Source organism: Dipodomys spectabilis, unplaced genomic scaffold (assembly GCF_019054845.1).
Source record: "Dipodomys spectabilis isolate Male_0828 unplaced genomic scaffold, ASM1905484v1 ptg000085l, whole genome shotgun sequence".
Classification (NCBI taxonomy): domain Eukaryota; kingdom Metazoa; phylum Chordata; class Mammalia; order Rodentia; family Heteromyidae; genus Dipodomys; species Dipodomys spectabilis.
In genome coordinates, this window is record NW_024870762.1 from 1,728,735 (window position 1) to 1,747,220 (window position 18,486).

The 18,486-nt window shown below is 42.2% G+C and overlaps 1 protein-coding gene across 2 annotated transcripts in view; it reads right to left on the reverse strand.

The window, feature by feature from the left end:
• The window catches only part of Cmtr1 (cap methyltransferase 1), a 58,969-nt gene that overhangs the window by 30,422 nt on the left and 10,061 nt on the right, over nt 1–18,486 (reverse strand). For both annotated transcript variants that reach the window (XM_042683863.1, XM_042683862.1), the window contains exons 3-8: nt 12,263–12,414; nt 10,477–10,635; nt 6,268–6,360; nt 3,909–3,980; nt 2,019–2,113; nt 1,833–1,905 (exon numbers count right to left, since the gene is read on the reverse strand). In XM_042683863.1, coding sequence (XP_042539797.1) covers nt 1,833–1,905; nt 2,019–2,113; nt 3,909–3,980; nt 6,268–6,360; nt 10,477–10,635; nt 12,263–12,414 — 644 coding nt within the window. The remainder of the gene's footprint in view (nt 1–1,832; nt 1,906–2,018; nt 2,114–3,908; nt 3,981–6,267; nt 6,361–10,476; nt 10,636–12,262; nt 12,415–18,486) is intronic.

The following is an 18,486-nucleotide window of genomic DNA, read 5'->3' on the forward strand; positions in this document are numbered from 1 at the left end:
TGTCCTCTCCATATCTTCCTCCGCCAAGTGTAGTATTCCACACAGAGTACACTGTACATGCTGCCTAATTTTCCCTAAGACAGGACTGAAACAAAGAGCTATACTTTTTGTCCTCTGTTACACTTCAATGTTTTCTCACTAAGCAACATCCCTGGACACACAAATCTCTCACATAATGTGACAGTTTATAATGTTTCCATATACCCCAAGGAGATAAATTCTCTTCTTTCTCTTGTTGCTTCCAATTTCACTCTTGTCCTCTCTAGATCCTTGTCTCCTTTTCACAATAGCCTATAGCACCAGAGGCCTAGTTTACTTACACACACACACACACACACACACACACACACACACACACACACACACACACACACACACACACACACACACATTCTCTACAATACTCCAAAACTCAAGTTCTCTCTTAGTCTATAATTTGCTTGATCTAAGAGTCCCAAGACCCTAGCAAGCCTGAATGGTGCCTGGGCCTCTGGGCACTCCTACCTCTGCTGGGTGTCTGCTGTGGTGTCTGTCTGCTAGCCTGAAAAAAAAAAATCACACCAAGCTGAGCCTACTGGGCTTGGCTGTCACTCTGATCCTCAGGGGAAAATGGAGGTGAAGAGAAAGAAGAAAACACCAGGGATTCAAGAGAAATCACTTTTTATAGTGGGAGTGCAGAGAAGCATCTCTGAAAGGGCAATTCTCCATGGCCACTAGCAATCAATTCAGGTCAAGAGGCTGCCTGAAGGAGAAGGCAGCATTATAAACCCAGCTGCTTTTTCCTACATAACTACCCTCTCCCTCTGACACCTGAATGGTACAGTCCTGGTGTCTACTTCATTTTCATGACAGCCAAAGACAATAACCAGATACCAGCTGCTGGAGGCGTTTACATTCAAAAGCTCAAAATGACATCGAGACTTCCCATCAGCTTAACAGAGTTCCTCTCCAGGCAGGGGTCTAAAGGAAATCATTGGGAGCTCAGAAAATTAAATCAACATTATATCAACCTAATTTTCTCAAGATGCTAATTCCAATATCCCTTTTATGCTGCCTGCTGGTCCTGGAAAATGGGGAGAGCACCCTAGGAGATAAAAATGAGTAAAGGCTAGAGGGGCCTCCATGCCAGTGCTGTCAGCATGGAACAAGTTGCTAGGCAGAGGGAGATGAAACATTAAGAAACTTGGAAATAAGTTTCTTCAGCTGGTAGGTAACCGGAGGTTCTGGTGCAATGAAGGTGAGAAAAGCAGAAACAGGTTCGGGAAAAAGCTGGCTCTGGCCTGCCATTGTCAAAGAAAAACTAACCTTCTAGAACTAGGGAAATGCTCTGAAACTCTAAAGGCAACTCTAGAGTGAAGTCTCCATTTTTGCTTTCTCTGTCATTACTAGGTGTCCGTGTTCAGAGAAACGAAATACAGCAGAACAGAAAATCATCTTAATCACAGAAGGGGTGACACTGACCAAGATTCACTACACTTATGAACTGATTTGTTGAACTGAAACTTCTTTTATAACTACTAAAAGATAATAGTAATAACAATAATATAAAGAGAATCATCTTTCTCTATGACTTCTTGAGACAGACCAAAAACTAATCATAATCCTGCGCAAAGCTTGTTCAGAGGGGTAGAGAGGGAACGTGGCCCCACTAAAATTAACAGATCTTAGTGCAGTTCTAGAGCCTTCTACAAACCAGAATACTCCTGGGACCATGGGAAGCACTGAGGGACTCTTTCAGGGGAGCACAGAGCAGAAGAAATACTCTCACAGTGAACAAATTACAATTTCTGAGCTGGTGAAGCTTAAGTCTACTCAGCACCACAAATTCTCACCCCATAAGAGTCCCGAGGATTTGTAAACATGCGATCGAACACAAAATCCATGTTAGCCATCTTCATCGCTGCCCTGAAACACAGCAAGATAGAAAAGTGTGATTCAGTTCTAGGTGTAAAGAAAGCTGAGGATCAAAGGAAAGGCAGAGCAGTGCATGCTGGGAGGGAAGGGAACGAATGGCAAACCTGTTGAGGAAGAAGACTCCTCGGATCATCTCATAGGGATTGGCCCTGGTCCGAGCTCGTCGCATCTCCTCTCCATCCAGGATGTCAAACACACTCTGCCCAAAGAGAAACAAAATTCTCCAGGTAAATGCTATCCCTATACCTGTCCTGAGACAGGACAGGGGTATCAAGATACACAGCCCTCCAAGAAGTCACGCTCCTGCTCATCTCAGCTTCGAAAGGACCAATGGTGTTACCCTAGACAAGGTGCTCAGTCACTGTAACCCTCCACCACAAAACAAAGCAGAGCAGGTGCCTGCCATGCAGTAAGAGATTAAAACATAGCACATCTCACTGCACACAGAACCACCTTTCTGACAATGCTAATTCCTATAGCAATGATTTCCCCACACAAGCAGCAACTTTCCAGTGTATGCAGTCTGACATCCTTGACCTTGGCTCAGATACAGAGAAGGAAACACACCAAGAACAGAATTTCAAGTGCATCCACGCATACACAGAGAGACCCTTCTGCCCTGTAATTTCCTTCTCCAACTTCCTTACTTAACCTGGGATCCAGTCACCTTATAGTCTCAACTCTAACAAAAATAACCACTGTGAGACTGCTGTGAAGCCTTCATTCTTCCCCAACCCATCTCCTCCTCAATTTCTCTGGTTCATTCTATCCTCGGAATGTGTTTCACAATTAACAATCAAGCCAGAAAAATGTCAATGGGACACCAACATTTATCCAGCTACTATACATCCTCTATTTCTCTTAACTCTCACAAGCATCCGGAGAAGTATTTTCTCCCATTTTATAGATACAGAAACAAGCTCCACGACTCTGAAGCAAATGGCCCCAAGTTGCGCGCGCACACACACGCATGCATGCACGCACGCTAAATAATGACTCAAAGTATTTGGCTATACCGGGCACTTGAGGAATTACAGTGAATTTATCCACTGAGATAAAGCAAATCCTTTCCTGCTACTGAATCCTGCTAACAGCACAACACTAAAAGACTATAGAGGTAAGGAGATGGCATAAGGATGTTCTTCAATAGAGGATTGGAAGGCAAGGAAGAGAAATCAAGAGAGAAAGAGAGTCTTTTTGAGCAAATATAATGTATCCATGTTTGAAATACCATAGTAAAATCCCTTGGTGTGATTAATACACAATGACAAAAAAAAAAAGACATTTAAAGCTGGACATTGGTGGCTCACACATGTAATCCTAGCTACCCAGAAGGTGATATCTGAGGATAGTGGTTCAAAGCCAGCCCAGGCAGAAAAGTCCACGAGACTCTTATCTCCTGTAAACCACTCATTAAAAGCCAGAAGTGGCACTGTCACTCAAGTGGTAGAACACTACCCTTGAGCACAAAGAGGCTCAGAGACAGTACCCAGGCCCTGAGTTCAAGCCCTAGGACCATCAAAAGAAAAAGACATTTAAGTAAAATAGGCTCAGATGTAGGGTTTAACAGTGAGAGGTAGGAAGCCAAAAAAAAAAAGGAGGTGAATGAGGATGAATATGACTCACGTAGTTTATTTGCATATACGAAAATAGAACAATGAGCTTTCTGAAATTGGTTTAAGAAGAGGGAGTGGGTAGAGGAGAGTGATGGAGGGATAAGTACATTTTGTTCATATGTATGGAAATGCCACAAGGAAACTTCCCTTGTACGACTAATGTGGGATGATCATATCATTACAAGGCCAGACAGTCATGAGGGAAAAGTAACCACACAACCTCAAAGACACATTCTAACTTACATTCCTGATTTAAAAAAACAAAAACCAAAAAATTCAATCTCAGCCTCATCACATTGACTCAAATGTAGTGTTGGGAAAGCCTAGCTAAGTATCTCCCACGAGGGTTTTACCTCTGGTTCCAGCCACAGGCCTCACCTTACACTGTAGCACACTGTGAAGCAGCTCTTCTCCACAAAACTCTGTTTCATCTTCAATAACCATCTTTCTCTACAGGGGAAGAAAAACAATGTCCAAGTGTGACAGTGTATAGGGTCAGGGTGAATGGATGAATCAGGGTTGGGAGTGAGCAGAGCAAGAAGAGGCTGGAGTCCCTGCCAAGAAACATCAATCCCTGAAGGGCAGGAAAGAGACAATTCTAAATCCCTCTGGCTGTACTCCAGATGGCTTCAAGATGAAGCAGGCCCCTGGGAGCTCTGAGTAGAGCACCATATGGAAACAAGACACACAAATGCTGAGCCTGGGAAAAGCAAACAGGAAAGAGACTTGCAAACTGTCTGCCCTGAAAGGAAGGCAGGATGGGTGTTGCCCAAATGACATAAGCATGTCCTTCAGCTAGGAAGCCTCTCACTCAGAGGAGGACAAATGCTTGATACCAGGATTCAAAGGGCCTTGTGGAATGTCAGATCCCGCCCTACACCCAGGGTGACTACCTCCACTACCTGTGAACCAATGATGGTCAGCTGGGCTCTCAGGCTTGAGTTTTTTTTGTTTGTTTGTTTTTGTTTTTTTTTGTGGGGCTTGAATTCAAGGCCAGGACACTTGCTCTCCTTTAACTTTTTCACTCAAGTTAGCACTCTACCACTTGAGCCATGCTTCTACTTCCAGCTTTTTGATGGTTAATTAGAAATAAGGAGTCTCACAGACATTTCTGCCTAGGCTGGCTTTGAACTACCATCCTTAGATCTCAGCCTCCTGAGTAACTTTAAACTTTAAACTCTTCAGAATCATTAACTCTGCTGGAGGGATGCAGCTCAGTGTCAGAGTGCTTGACTAACATGAGATCCATTATTAGCACTGGAAAACAAAAGCAAAACACTGATATCTGAGTTAGACATATAGATATCAATTAATTAAAAGAAACTGAAACAGGGCTGGGAATGTGGCTCAGTGGTAGAGTGCTTGTCTAGCATGCATGAAGCCCTGGGTTTAATTCCTCAGTACCACATCAACAGAAAAAGCTGGAAAAGGCGCTGTGGCTGAAGTGGTAGAGTGTTAGCCTTGAGCACAGAGAGGCTCAGGGACAATGCCCAGGCCCTGAGTTCAAACCCCAGGACTGGCAAAAATATAAAGGAAAGAAGGAAGGAAGGAAGGGAAGGGAAGGGAAGGAAGGAAGGAAGGAAGGAAGGTAGGAAGGAAGGAAGGAAGGAAGATTGAAACAGAAGTTTCTTAATTCAGTTTAAAAGAGCAATGTAACCTAAATCATTTTATTAAAAAAATGGGCTGGGAAGGTGGCTCAGTGGTAAAGTTCAATTCCTCAGCACCACATAAGCAGAAAAAGCCGGAAGTGGCACTGTGGCTCAAATGGTGGAGTGCTAACCTTGAGCTGAAGAGCTGAGGGACAGCACCCAGGCCCAGAGTTCAGGCCCCATGACCGACAAAAACAAAAACAAAAAAAACATTATTTGCAAAGACAGTTTAGTGAGTCATTCTTTTTTTGGTCCGGTCGTAGGGCTTGAACTCTGGGCCTGGGCGCTGTCCCTCAGCTCTTCAGCTCAAGGCTAACGCCACAGCACCACTTCCAGCTTTTTTTCTTTTTGCTTATGTGGTGCTGAGGAATCGAACCCAGGGCCTCAGGCATGCAAGGCACGCTCTACCACTGAGCAACCTTCCCAGCCCCCTCTATTTTCTATTTTTGTAAATCTTTTCAATATCTAGCTGACTAGAAAGGCAGCTAGACACTCTTCCCTGCTTTTGTATCTCGATCACATGTAATATAAAATGCCACAGCCTCTAGAAAACTCCACTGGACACTTATGGAATAATGAAAGTGATGAGGTGCATAACTTTTTCAATATCATTTTGAAGATAACTTTAACTGTGTGGATCACCCTGAAAGGGTACTGGTGATCTGAGAAGTGTGCTCTAGACCACACTGATTTGGTAGCCATCTACTTTATCCTTATGTATGGCCATTCCCTCATTACTTACTGATGACAGAAACAGTCTTTTTATCTTACCTGGATCAGTGCCCACAATGACCAGAACATACCCAGACACATAATAGGTCACTCCAAGAAACATTCACAAGGAAGAGATAGAGGTTAAACACTTTGTCTGCCTTGAAAGTTAAATGTCTAAGGGAAAAACCAGTCACCACAACTCCCAGGGGCACATTTGTAAAGCACTTGACACAACCTTGTGACATAGCTCTACTCCTTTCAGAGTGGTCAGTTGCACATCTTTCTTAAAACTGCAAATCTACATACACACTGGGCTCAAGGAGAAGAGTCAAGAAAGTGCTAAGAATGAGGGGTGCATTTTCCTGAAATCTTACCTCTCCCACAACCATCCAATCACTCATTTCTTGAGTGTCAGGAATTTCAGTGGTACATTCTGGGAACCATGATACCTGTTCACAGGCACTGGGCTACAAAAAAAGAGAAGCAAGGTCAGGTAAGACCCATGGGGCTCCAGCTCACCAGAACCTCTCCAAAATAATCAATGGTCTCAGACAGAGATGCACCCAAGTTGCTGAAGCAATAGTCAAACGTGAGGTGTAAAAGCTCCAATCCTGTAGTATGACTTCTGAAGGCCAGCTCCAATTCTGCTGTGTCCTTTGTGAGTATGTTGTGTGGTAGTGGGGCTTGAACTCAGAGCTTGGGTACTGTGCCTTTTTTTGTTGGTGGTGGTGATGATGGTGGTCATGGGGCTCAAACACAAGGCCTGGGCACTACCCTTGAGCTTTTTCACTCAAGGCTAGTGTTTTACCACTTTGAGCCACAGAGCCACTTCCAGTTTTCTAGTGATTAATTGAAGAGTCATGGACTTTCCTGCCCAAGCTGGCTTCAAACCACAATCCTCAGATCTTAGCCTCCTGAGATTACAGGTGTGAGCCACCTGTAATCTGAACCACAGCTTCACTTCTGGCTTTTTGGTGGTTAATCAGAGATTAGAATCTCATGGACTTTCCTGTCTGGGCTAATTTTGAACTATAATCCTAAGATTTCAGCCTCCACTGTCTGGCCTCGGGTAAATCCTCTAGAAATTTCCAAGTCTTGAAGATTTCTTTTGTTTGTTCCAATCTTCTTCTATTATTAGATTATCTTTAAGTAGTTGTACAAAGGAGTTGCCAATTAACAAAGCAGTTTATGAATACAATGCATCTTGTTGTCACCTCTTTCAACATTCTCACCCATCCCTTTGAAGCCAACCCTTCCCTCACTTTGCTTAATTTTTGTAGAATATACATTGACTTATTTCATGAATACCTACTATGGGTAAGTGCTTGGAAATGTCAAATTAAACTAATATATCTCTGCTGGTTGTTGGTGGTTCTCACATGTCATCCTAACTACTTAGGAGGGTAAGATCTGAGGATCTTACCAGCCCAGGGAAGGAAAGCTAGCCTTGAACAAAAAGCCCAGGGATAGTGCCCAGGCCTTGATTTCAGGCCCCAGAATCAGCACATACACACACAAAATAAGCTCAGAGACAGTGGCCCAGGGCCCTGAGTTCAAGCCCCAGGACCAGGGCGCACACATGCGCACAGCCACCTCCCTCCACCCCCCCCCAAATTACTGGTTCTCTTTTGGCTCATACATATTAGGATCTCTTACAGAGCTTCTAAAAAGAAATGAGGCCAGTAGCTCAACCCTGAAATCCTAACTATTCAGGAGGCTGATATCTAGAGGAGCATGATTCAAGGCCAGGCCCAGTGAAAAAGCCATGAGACTCTACTTCCAAAATAATGCTGGCTGAAGGTGTGACTCAAGTGGTAGAATAGTACTAAACAAGCAAGTTGAGCAAGTGTGTGAGGCCCAGCGTTCAAATACCTGTACTAGCAAATAAATAAATAAAAAACCCTGAAGCCTTGGCCCCATTTCAATAAGATTATGATGGCCTAAAGTAGGAACTGAAAATGTATTTTTATTTGTTTTGGTTTGGTTTTGTGCCAGGACTGGGACTTGAACCTGGGGCCTCACATTCTTGCTTTTTTTCTTCTTTTTTTTGCTCAAGGCTGGTGCTCTATTTGAACTATACCTCCAATTCTAGGTTGGCTAGTTAACTGGAAGAGAGTCTCATGCCTGGAACTGGTGACACATGCCTGAAATCCTAGCTTTCAGGAGGTTGAGACCTAGAGGATTGAGATTTAAAGCAGAAAAGTCCGAAGGAGTCTTTCTACAATTAACCCAAAAAATGCCAGCCTAGAAGCATCGCTCAAATGGTAGAGCACCAGCCTTGAACAAGAATGCTGAGTGAGAGTGTAAGACCCTGAGTTAAAGCCTTTGTACCAGCATCACCACCCCACCACCTAGCCCCAGCCTCCATCAAAAAAGCCCCTAGCTGACTAACTGTGCATTCAGGGTGAAGTACCACTGGACTAGACAAACATGGATTATAAAACCTAACTAGGTGACTACCCTGCGTGGTAGCTTCACAAACTGCCTCCAGAGCAAGTCAGAGCAAGTGTGGAGAAGAGATTCACCATTGCAAATTGAAGCAATGTGATTAAAGCTAACATTACATGCTCTAAAAGGCATAAAACTGTATCACAGTGTAAGGTCTTGAGGGAAGCCAACCACCATCATCAAAGAAAAGGTTGAAAAGAAAATTACTGAAGGCTTTTGTCCATGAATCTAGCAGTAAATCATGGTTTCTTCCCCTGGCCAAATCCATCACCCTTAAGCATACATGTAAATTATAAATTATAGAAAACAAGATGCTCATATACACATAGGATGTTATTTTGTTAAGCAAAAGCAGAGTCAATCTCCCCATCAAAGGCTGTCCATTAAGGCTACCTGCAGAGCAGACCTCGCCCAAAGCCTCAGATCTTGAATTCCATAATACTGGGCTCTAGCCACCACTGATTACTTTCCCTACAGTGACTCCAGGAGTAGACAATCACCTCAACCCACCCAGACTCATCTGCCTTAAAGAAATAGCTACCAATGACTGGCAGAATCAAACTCTATTCTAACAGGAACAGCCTCACCAAAAAAAGGAATTTCAATCACCTATCCCCATTAAGAAGGAAGATTTAATGAATAACATTTAGATTGGGAATTTAATGAAGTTCATTCAAATTTTCCTCAGTGAAAGGATCAGGGACTGTAAGTACTTGTTCTAACAGAAGTGAGTATGAGGAAAGTGTGAGGTATTTCAGAGGCAAGAGCCTATACCTAGCAAATGATTACAAGTCTTTGCCCTGTTCTGCACTGTTTCATGCACTGGTCTCATCTGCAGCCATGAGGAAGCAGAGCGAGACCACCTCTGGACTTGTTAGCTCCTGGCTTGTCTTGAGCCTTACTCTGAAGGCTTATTAGACTCACATCGTGCATCAATTCATATACTTCTTTCCTGAGCTGTAATATCAGGGAGACAAAAACAAAGCCGTTTTTCAGCATTCAGAACCATACTTGAAACAACTATATAGTAGGTTAGGATATCTGTGCCTTATTTTCTCTAATCTTGACTCAGTAATATCTCACCATGATTTTAAGTGCTTTTATTATAACTATTTCAAACACTTTGTGAACTAAGTAGGGTATTAGTTAATATCAAATCTAAACACTATCTATCCCATAAACAAGGATCTAGACTGTTTTTAATCTTACAACAAATTGGACTCAAGTACATAAACAGACTAAAACCACAACAGAAAAGCTACACAGAAAAGGCAAATACCACGGAGCAGAAGTGGCTCACACCTGTAATCCTAGTTACTCAGGAGGCTGAGGTCTGAGGATCGCAGTTCAAAGCCAGCCCAGGTAGGAAAATCCGTGAGACTCTTATCTCCAATGAACCACTAGAAAACTGGAAGTGGTGCTATAGCTCAGAGTGGTAGTGCTCTGGTTTTGAGTGAAAGAGCTCAGGGACAGTGCCCAAACCCTGAGTTCAAGCCCCATGATTGACCCCTACCCCTGCCCCCCCAAAAAAGTTTAGAACTTGTGGAGGTGGAAAGATCTCAGATGGTTTCTTTTTTTTTTTTTTTTTTTTGTCTTTTCTTTTTTGGTACTGGGGATTGAACCCAAGACGTTGCACTTGCTAGGCAAGCGCTTTGCCACTGAGCTACATCCCAGCCCTCAGATGGTTTCTAATACAATGAGAGCGGGTGCTCACTTGGCCTCCTTGAATCTTTTCAGCAGAGAGAGCGTCACCTTGACAGCTTCCTATTCTATTAGTGGAAAGTTGTACCTATTTATTAAACTTCTCTGTGGAGCTAAACTCTGCCTTGGAGTATCTTTTGCTTATAGATCTTAAGAGAGTCCTAGAAAGCAACAGACAGCAAAGATAACCTAGCCTTATGTCCTGATCTTCTAGTACCTTCCATTTAAAGTACTAATTCCAAACCCCAATAATCACCAGTTCCAACCCCCAATAATTACCCTGTTCATACTGCCTAAGGACTACTGCTTTCATAAAGCCACACACCCAAGTACACCAGTGGCCCTCCTGTCTCCACACCTCCCACCTCTGCTCGCCAAAGCCACACATCCAAATACACCAGTGGCTCTCTCATCTCCCCTGCCTCACCAGCTACCTCTGGCTCATCCCGCCAGTCCACGTTCAGCTCCTGATCAAAGCCCTGCAGGGTCAGACCCAAGCCTCTTCGACCTTTCTGATTAGAGGCCTCGACGATGTCCTTCCGACCCTGACTGTATTTGCCCAGTCCTTCGCCTTCCCTGAATCCCATCTTGGCCTGAAAAAAAGAGAACAGAACACAATTAGTTCAGTCCAACAGACAATTATTTAGCCTCTATCACGACCAGACATTGTAATAAACTCTGAGAAAGTTTGCCTTCTAACTGAATGAAGAAAAGCACAAACAGCTGTAGATCCTGTGACTGACTATTCTGCAGGTGAAAGTCTAGGGCAACCAGAAATTAGATAAATGAGAAGGGACTGCACAGCTGTAATTAAAAGCACCAAAAGTATTTAACGAATCTCACTGGACATCTGCACAACTTCCCCTTCCAGATCATTTGTCTGATTAAGGGAAAAGTAGATCCAGAATAAAGTTGATAAAGAGAATTTCAAATGTAACAGCTTCAAGCAGTAGTGGCTTCAACCTTCTCTCTTAGCCAAGTAACCTTAATAGGTAAAGACAATGAAGGCTTTCAAGAGACCCCTTCTTCAAGGGATTAACTGAAAACTGAAGTATGCAGAGTACTACAAATCCCAGGAACAGCAATCCTTTTCTGTGGCTGCTGATACTGGGACTTGAACTCAGGGCCTTGAGCATTTGCTTGGCTTCTTCACTCAAGGTTAGTGGCTCTACCTCTTTAGCCTTTTGGCTAGTTAACTGGAGATGGGTCTCACAGACTTTCCTTCCTGGACTGGCTTCAAACCATGATCCTTAGATCTCAGCCTCCTGAGTAGTTAGGATTACAGGCAAGAGTTGCCAGCAATACTTTTTAAAAGTCTACAATTTCACACTAAACTCTGGAATTATGGGTTCCGGGTACATACCTAAGGACCAGAAAGACCCAAATCTCTAATCTCACAGACTCTTAACTAATCAAAGACCTCTAATGCAGAGATCTAATTCCTCCTGGAGGGCCTATATCCTCTTAGACAGCACCAATATGTCAGCTGTGAGCTAGTAGGGATCTCTAAATAACCATAAATCCTTCTTCCAGCTCAGAGGCTCAGTCACAGGCTCCCCATCTCCCACCTCCCAAAACTTCGTGGCACCCAAACCAGAAACATGACCTACAGCTTTAGCAATGGCAATTCTCAACTCTTGAAGCCAAGAGAAAATAGAGGAGTCAACTGTGATGTTCTGGAAGGTAGATGGAAACAAACTTGGACTCCTAAACTGCACAATACACTAAATTTTGATTAGAAAGTAAATGGTTTCCCTATTCTTCTTCCTTCTTGTACTAGATCAGTGGTTGTGAAAGTTGAGACAGAGAACTGGGCCTTCTTTGGAAAAGATCATGCTGCTCTTCTTTATGTTAGTGCTAAGGAGTGAACAATCTAGTCATTTCTTTTGACATCAAGTCATTTACTAGAGCAAAACTCACAGCATGAAGCCTCTTTATACACTGAGATATATCCATGTTTGGGGGAATATTTCACATGTGTTTGTATAAGCAATTCAGTAGTAAAAAGACCAGAAAGTGGTCCATTTCTGGACGGACCTGGAGAAACGGGCACTTTCTGTGGATGATCCCACTATGACAGACACTTCTATCAGGAAGGGAACTAAAGTCCCTGCTAAATTTTGGCAGCTAAAAAACAGAGACAAAAATATCCATGCTCTAGTTTTCCTTTTCCCTCTACTCTCCTGGGTTGCTGTAGAAAGTTTACAAAGCACTGCATACCATGAGCTTCTGGGAGAAACTATTATACATAGAGTAGCGGGAAGATGTTCCCTCCACCAGGGAGTCTGCTTTGAATGCATCGTCCGAAGAGGTGGAGCCGGGCTGCTTCCCTTCAGTCTCACTGTCAGACTCACTAAGGCTTGTAACCGATGCTGGAAAAGAGAAAAGAAAGTGTTTCAATGGACTTATAACACAAAACAACCTCCAGAAGTCCAAGTTTCACTTAGTCAACTTACTCGAGTCCAAGTATACGAACTGCTTTCAATGAAGGCAGTGACCGCGGGTCAAATCTATTGTCTACTTCTCACTAGCTATGTAATCTTAGGCAAGTCACAAAGGGTTCCTAATAGCACTTGACAATGAGAGTTCAAAAATAAGTTTTCCTCTCCCATCTTTTGACTTGATCTCCACTGTAAAATTGGGAAGATAATACTTAACAGGGTTGTTTGAAGATTAAATAGTGTCTGTGAAAGTACAATGTCAAATATCATCTACTTCTTGAACATATATTGTCATTTCCAGTGCTACTGTTTATAACTTAAACATCAGTTTCTAAATATTCATTTTCAACAACTCCATCAGCAGACTACTAGTGTCTGGCTGTTTCATCTCCTCCGAATTCAGTCTCTTTGCTTTAATAGTCCTTCAGACGTACAGTCAAGAGGATGAGTGCACCTTGCAAATGCACAGAAAAGCTAGCTCACAGAGACATGAAGAAAGAGGAAAGAGGGCAAGGCAGTGAAAGAGGAAGAGGATATAAGAAAGGAAGGGAACAGAAGCTTCCAAAAGAGCCACCAACTGGAGTGGAGAGCAGAAGAGATGTAGCTAAGGAAGAGCTGGCAGCCCGAGCAAGCAGAAATATTGTCTTGTCAATAACCTAGTTTTTTTTAATTTAAAAAATAAAGCAAGTAAGACACACCTCAGCAGCTGCTACACATGATGGGCTACCTGTCCCTTGGTCTATGACAACCTCTTTCCCTCCTTTATGTAGATAAATGAATCTGCTAACCTGAAAGTTACTTCAACCCAATGTAATATTTTCTGTGCTGGTACTGGAGCTTAACTTTGAGCCTAGCAGTCTCCCTGAACGTTTTTTCACTCAAGGCTGGTAGACTAGCACTTGAGCCATGCTCCACATCTGGCATTTTGATGACTGACTGAAGATTAGAGTCTCGCAGGCTTTTCTGCCTCAGATGGCTTCAATCATCGATCCTCAGATCTCAGCCTACTGAGTAGCTAAGATTACAGGCATGAGCCTCCAATGCCTAGCAATCCAATGTAATTTCATTCAGGGGGTTTCTCAGATAACCAGCCTGAATTTGGAAACAGACCATATCTCAAAAGTTCAATGCACAATTTCTACATATTCCCATTGAAACTGGAAAGAATTGTAAACCAGGAGGAATGTAGAATAGGAAAGGAAGGGGTAGTCTTTGATTCCAAGGCATGAGAAGTTCAACTACCTCACAGCATACTGCTTACTCATATGTAACTGTAGCTTTCTAAAAATACAATGATTTTTTAAAATTTATGTTTGTCATTCATTCAAGTGTTTTAATGTTTTAGGATAAACATTTTTGTCATTTGAATTTACAGAAATCATCTGTACTGTGAGATTTTTTTTTAAAGGGGGGGGGGGGGCAGGAGAGAACACTAAGAACTTTTTACCAAGAAACCTGAGGCATGAGAACACCAGCTACCTACTTTGAAACAGATCATGAAAACAAGACTTGAAAAAAGTGATAGCCGGGTGCTGGTGGCTCACACCTGTAATCCTAATTATTCAGGAGGATGAGATCTGAGGATCACAGTTGGAAGTCAACCTGGGCAAGAAAATCTGTGAGATTCTTATCTACAATTCTCCAGCTAAAAGCCAGAAGTACAGCTGTGGCTCAAATAGTAGAGCACTATCCTTGAGCACAAAAACTCAGACAGTGCCTAAGGCCCACAATTGACCAAAAAAAAAAAGTTAGAAGGGTAAAACTAAAAAAAGGCATGATGTTCTGACTTGTGAATGAAAATGAAATTGAACTTTGGAGGGTAAAGTATATATGACCAATAAAACTGATTGTCTGCACATGCAGGGTTTGAGACATGGAGATAATACCAAAATAGTATTTAAAAATAAGAAAAAATTTAAAATACCAAAATGATTGCTTGGAACAAACAAAAATGAAATAAAATTTCATCTATAATTTCATATCATAGTTCACATATTTTTTAAAAATTTTTGTCGGTTGAGAGGCTTGATCGAACTCAGGGTCTGGGCATATTCTACCACTTTAAGCCACAGCCCCAATTCTACTTTTGAGTGGTTAATTGGAGCTAAGAGTCTTGCAGGGGCTTTTTTTGTCCCAGCTGGCCTTTGAACCATGATTCTCAGATCTCAGCATCCTGAGTACCCAGGATTACAGGCCTGAGCCACTGGTACCCGACTTATAAATGTAAAATACACATAAAAAATTAACTTAGCAATGTGGCATAATTCTTTTGAGGAAGGGACGTTGCTAAGAGACTAACTCAAAGCCTGGCTGCCTTCAAAAGTGTTGAGAAAAGGGGCAGATGGCACCACATAATTGATGTGTACAAATCAAGGTAGTCACTATTGAGGGCTTGAATTATGTCCTTCCATACTCTCCTTGAATTTAGTTTGTGTTGAGAAATATGCTGCTATTTTAATGGGCTTACCATTGTAAGTAACTTGTCTCCTCTCTTTTGCAGCTTTCAATATTCTTTAATTCTGTGTTTAATTTTTTTTACCTATTATGTGTCTAAGAAATGTTCTTCTCTGATAGTGCATGTTTGGTGTTCTGTAGGCCTCCTCCACCTGGATTGTTCCTCGAAGTTAGGGGAAGTTTTCTATTATTCTATTGAATTGACTCTCAATGCCTTCATTTCTTCTTCTACACCCATGATTTGTAGGTTTGCTCTATTGATGGAGTCGGAGTGGTCTTCTAAATTCCATTTGCATCTTCTTCCACTTGCATCTTCTTCAGTGATTTTGCAATGTCTCTGAGACATTCCTCTGCTTTATCTTCAACCCCTAACACCCTATTTTCAACTTTCAATTGAGTTTTTATTTGAGCTACCAAACTCTTCATTTCCAAGTATTTCAATTTGACTTTCTTTCAAGATTACTATCTCTTCACTGAATTTCTTTTATAACTGGCATTTTCTTTATTTCATTCAGCTGTTTGTTTGAATTCTCTAGTTGTCTGTATCCTGTTTGAATTGGTTCAGGTATTCGATCATCATCTCCTTGATTTCATGGACCATTCTTTCATGGTACTATTGAGCTCATTTTTTTTAACTTTCTTCCTCTTCGTTTTCACTTAGGTCCTTTATTGTAGAGTTGTTGGCTTTTGAGGAAAACATGTTGCTTTGTTTATTCATAAATTTAGTGATTTTTTTTTCTGCTGGGACTTATGCATCTGGGACCCAGTTTTGATGGAGATTTCAATCTCCTGTGTCCTTTTGGTTGGTGATTTCTTGCAGAGTACTTATGCCAGGGTAATGGCTTGGTTGTGGTGTATTTTCCTGTTACGAGATTAGAGGGGTGCATCTCAGTTGTCAAATAATCAATTTCAATGCTCAAGATACTGTGTATAGAACTCTTCTCCACTCAGGTGAGGAAGTTTGGCTATGAAAACTATTGGAGTTAAACCACAACCTTGTGTTTGTGGCAATACCTAATGCAGACTAGTCACCAGTACTATTCCAATATCTTTTAAAGTTTCATGTTCTATGAATATAGAAGCAAAAATGTATCCTAGTGGTCTAGGAAGATCTTAGTTAACCAGAGGGGTAACAAGAGAGAAATAATGGGAATAGTGTCAAGTATTCAGTTACACGGGGAAGAAAGGGATAAGGGTAACCCTAATAGGAGAGGATAATGAGAAAGTGAAGTGAAATAGTAGAAAAATAAATCTAGCTAATGTACGTATGACCATAGAAGATGATGCTAAGTGAAATAAACCCCAAGATAGGGACACAAGAGGTTTTGTCTTTGAAGCTATTGTTTTTAAGGTATTATATGACTTTTTTTGTTTCTTTTGTATAACCTCTTTTTCACTATATTTGATTCTGGTGCCCTGCATCTTGTATATACATTTTTCTAATTTGAGGAGGGGAAGGGAAATAACAAAATGCTGAAACAAGGATACAGACTGACCCACTGTAACAATGAAACAATGAGATGTACAAGATACTAAGTTGAAAACGAACTTTACAACTTGGGGGGAGGGTAGCTCTGGAGGTGGGGAGGGAAGGGACAGTAGGGGAAATATGAAGGAGGGGGCAACAATGCTTGAGAGGAAATGTACTCATTACCTTACTCATGTAACTGTAACCTCAGTTACAGTATCTTTACAATATATATATATATAGATATATATGGTGGCTCAGTGGTAGAGTGCTTGCCTTGTATGCATGAGGCCCTGGGTTTGATTCCTCAGCACCACATAAACAAAAAAAGTCAGAAGTGGTGCTGTGGCTCAAGTGGTAGAGCGCTAGCTTTAAGCTGAAGAGCTGAGGGACAGTGCCCAGGTCCAGAGTTCAAGCCCCACACTGACAAGAAAAAAATATATATATATAAAAGGGCTGGGAATGTGGCCGAGTGGTAGAGTGCTTGCCTATCATGCATGAAGCCTTAGGTTTGATTCCTCAGTACCAAATACACAGAAAAAGCCAGAAGCGGTGCTGTGGCTCAAGTGGTTCAGAGCTCTAGCCTGAAGCTGAAGAGATGAGGGACAGCGCCCAGGCCCAGAGTAAGCCCAACTGATCAAAAAAAAAAAAAAATCTAGCTAATGTTGCTGAGGGGGGAGGTGAAATGAAGAGAATTGAACACACACACACACACACACAGAGCAAAACAGCAACCATGACAAAAAAGAAAAAATAACCAAAACTCAAAACAGCTAACAAAAAATAGGGGAAAAAAAAAAAAAGAACGATGTTCAGCTAATCTACTTATCTGTTGTAGGATAGGTAATGAGGAAAGATTAGAAATTGGAGAACAAGGGTAGCAGGAAATATGAGCAAGAAAACAGCTCTGGTTATAGATAAAAGGAAAGTATACAAAGTCAGGCAAGAGGACAAAAAATATGATCAGATATGATGACTTCAAAGGAAAGGAAGGAAAGAAGATGAAGCAGAACTGGAGTAAATGGGAAGGGAGGACGGCAGAAGGGGTGACTCTGATTAAACACAGTGTCCTCACAACATGGCCCGTGGAATGGAAGCCCCTTGTATAACTACTGAAAGAATTGTTTTCATAAAAATTAGGAATAAAACGGCCTTTACTAAAACATGAAAACTAAAAGTAGATGACCTATCTTTGATATGTGGCGGGGGAGGGGAGGGAATCCTTGGTTGAGATAAACAATTGTGTGTATATTCCATGATTCTAAGGCTTCTCTGTCTGATCCATCTCTTTCTCTGCTACAACACAAACATGCTGATAGGAAAGCCTTTCTAGCCAGGCGCCACTGGCTCACATCTGTAATCCTAGCTACTCAGGAGGCTGAGATCTAAGGATGGAGGTTCAAAGCCAGCCCTGGCAGGAAAGGTGGTAAAACTCTTATCTCCAATTAACCATCAGAAAACTGAAGTGGTGCTGGGGCTCAAGTGGTAGAGCACTAGCCTAGAGACGAAGAGCTCAGGGACAGCGCCCAGGCCCAGAGTTCAAGCAACATGACAGAGAAAGAGAGGGGAGGGGAGAGGGAGAGGGAGAGGGAGAGAGAGCAAGCCAGCCTTACCAAGTATCCAGCCTACTTGATCCTCCTGTCCACTGTGCCTCAATAACACTAGTATTCACACCATGGCAAAGCACTTACCATGTTGCTCTAAAGTTACATATGCTACATGCCACCCCTACTCTACAGGGTTATTCTAAGAGCTAGCTTTGAGCTGAAGAGCTGAGAGACAGCACCCAGGCTCAGAGTAAGGAACTTCCTCATCATCAACTTTATATCCCCAACTCCTAGACAGAGATTTTCTATTTAACAGAAATGCATTTAGTTCTTACTGTAGTGAGTTTAAATATTTATCGTCCAAGTGCCACCTTTTCTGAAGACCCAATGAGCGTATGGGTCTTTAAGTTATTTCCTCATACAAGCAGTACAAGAACTTCATGCTTCAAAAGTTTGAGGATGGGCCAGGCACCAGTGGGGTGGCTCATGTCTGTCATCCTAGCTGCTCAGGAGGCTGAGATCTGAGGATCAGGG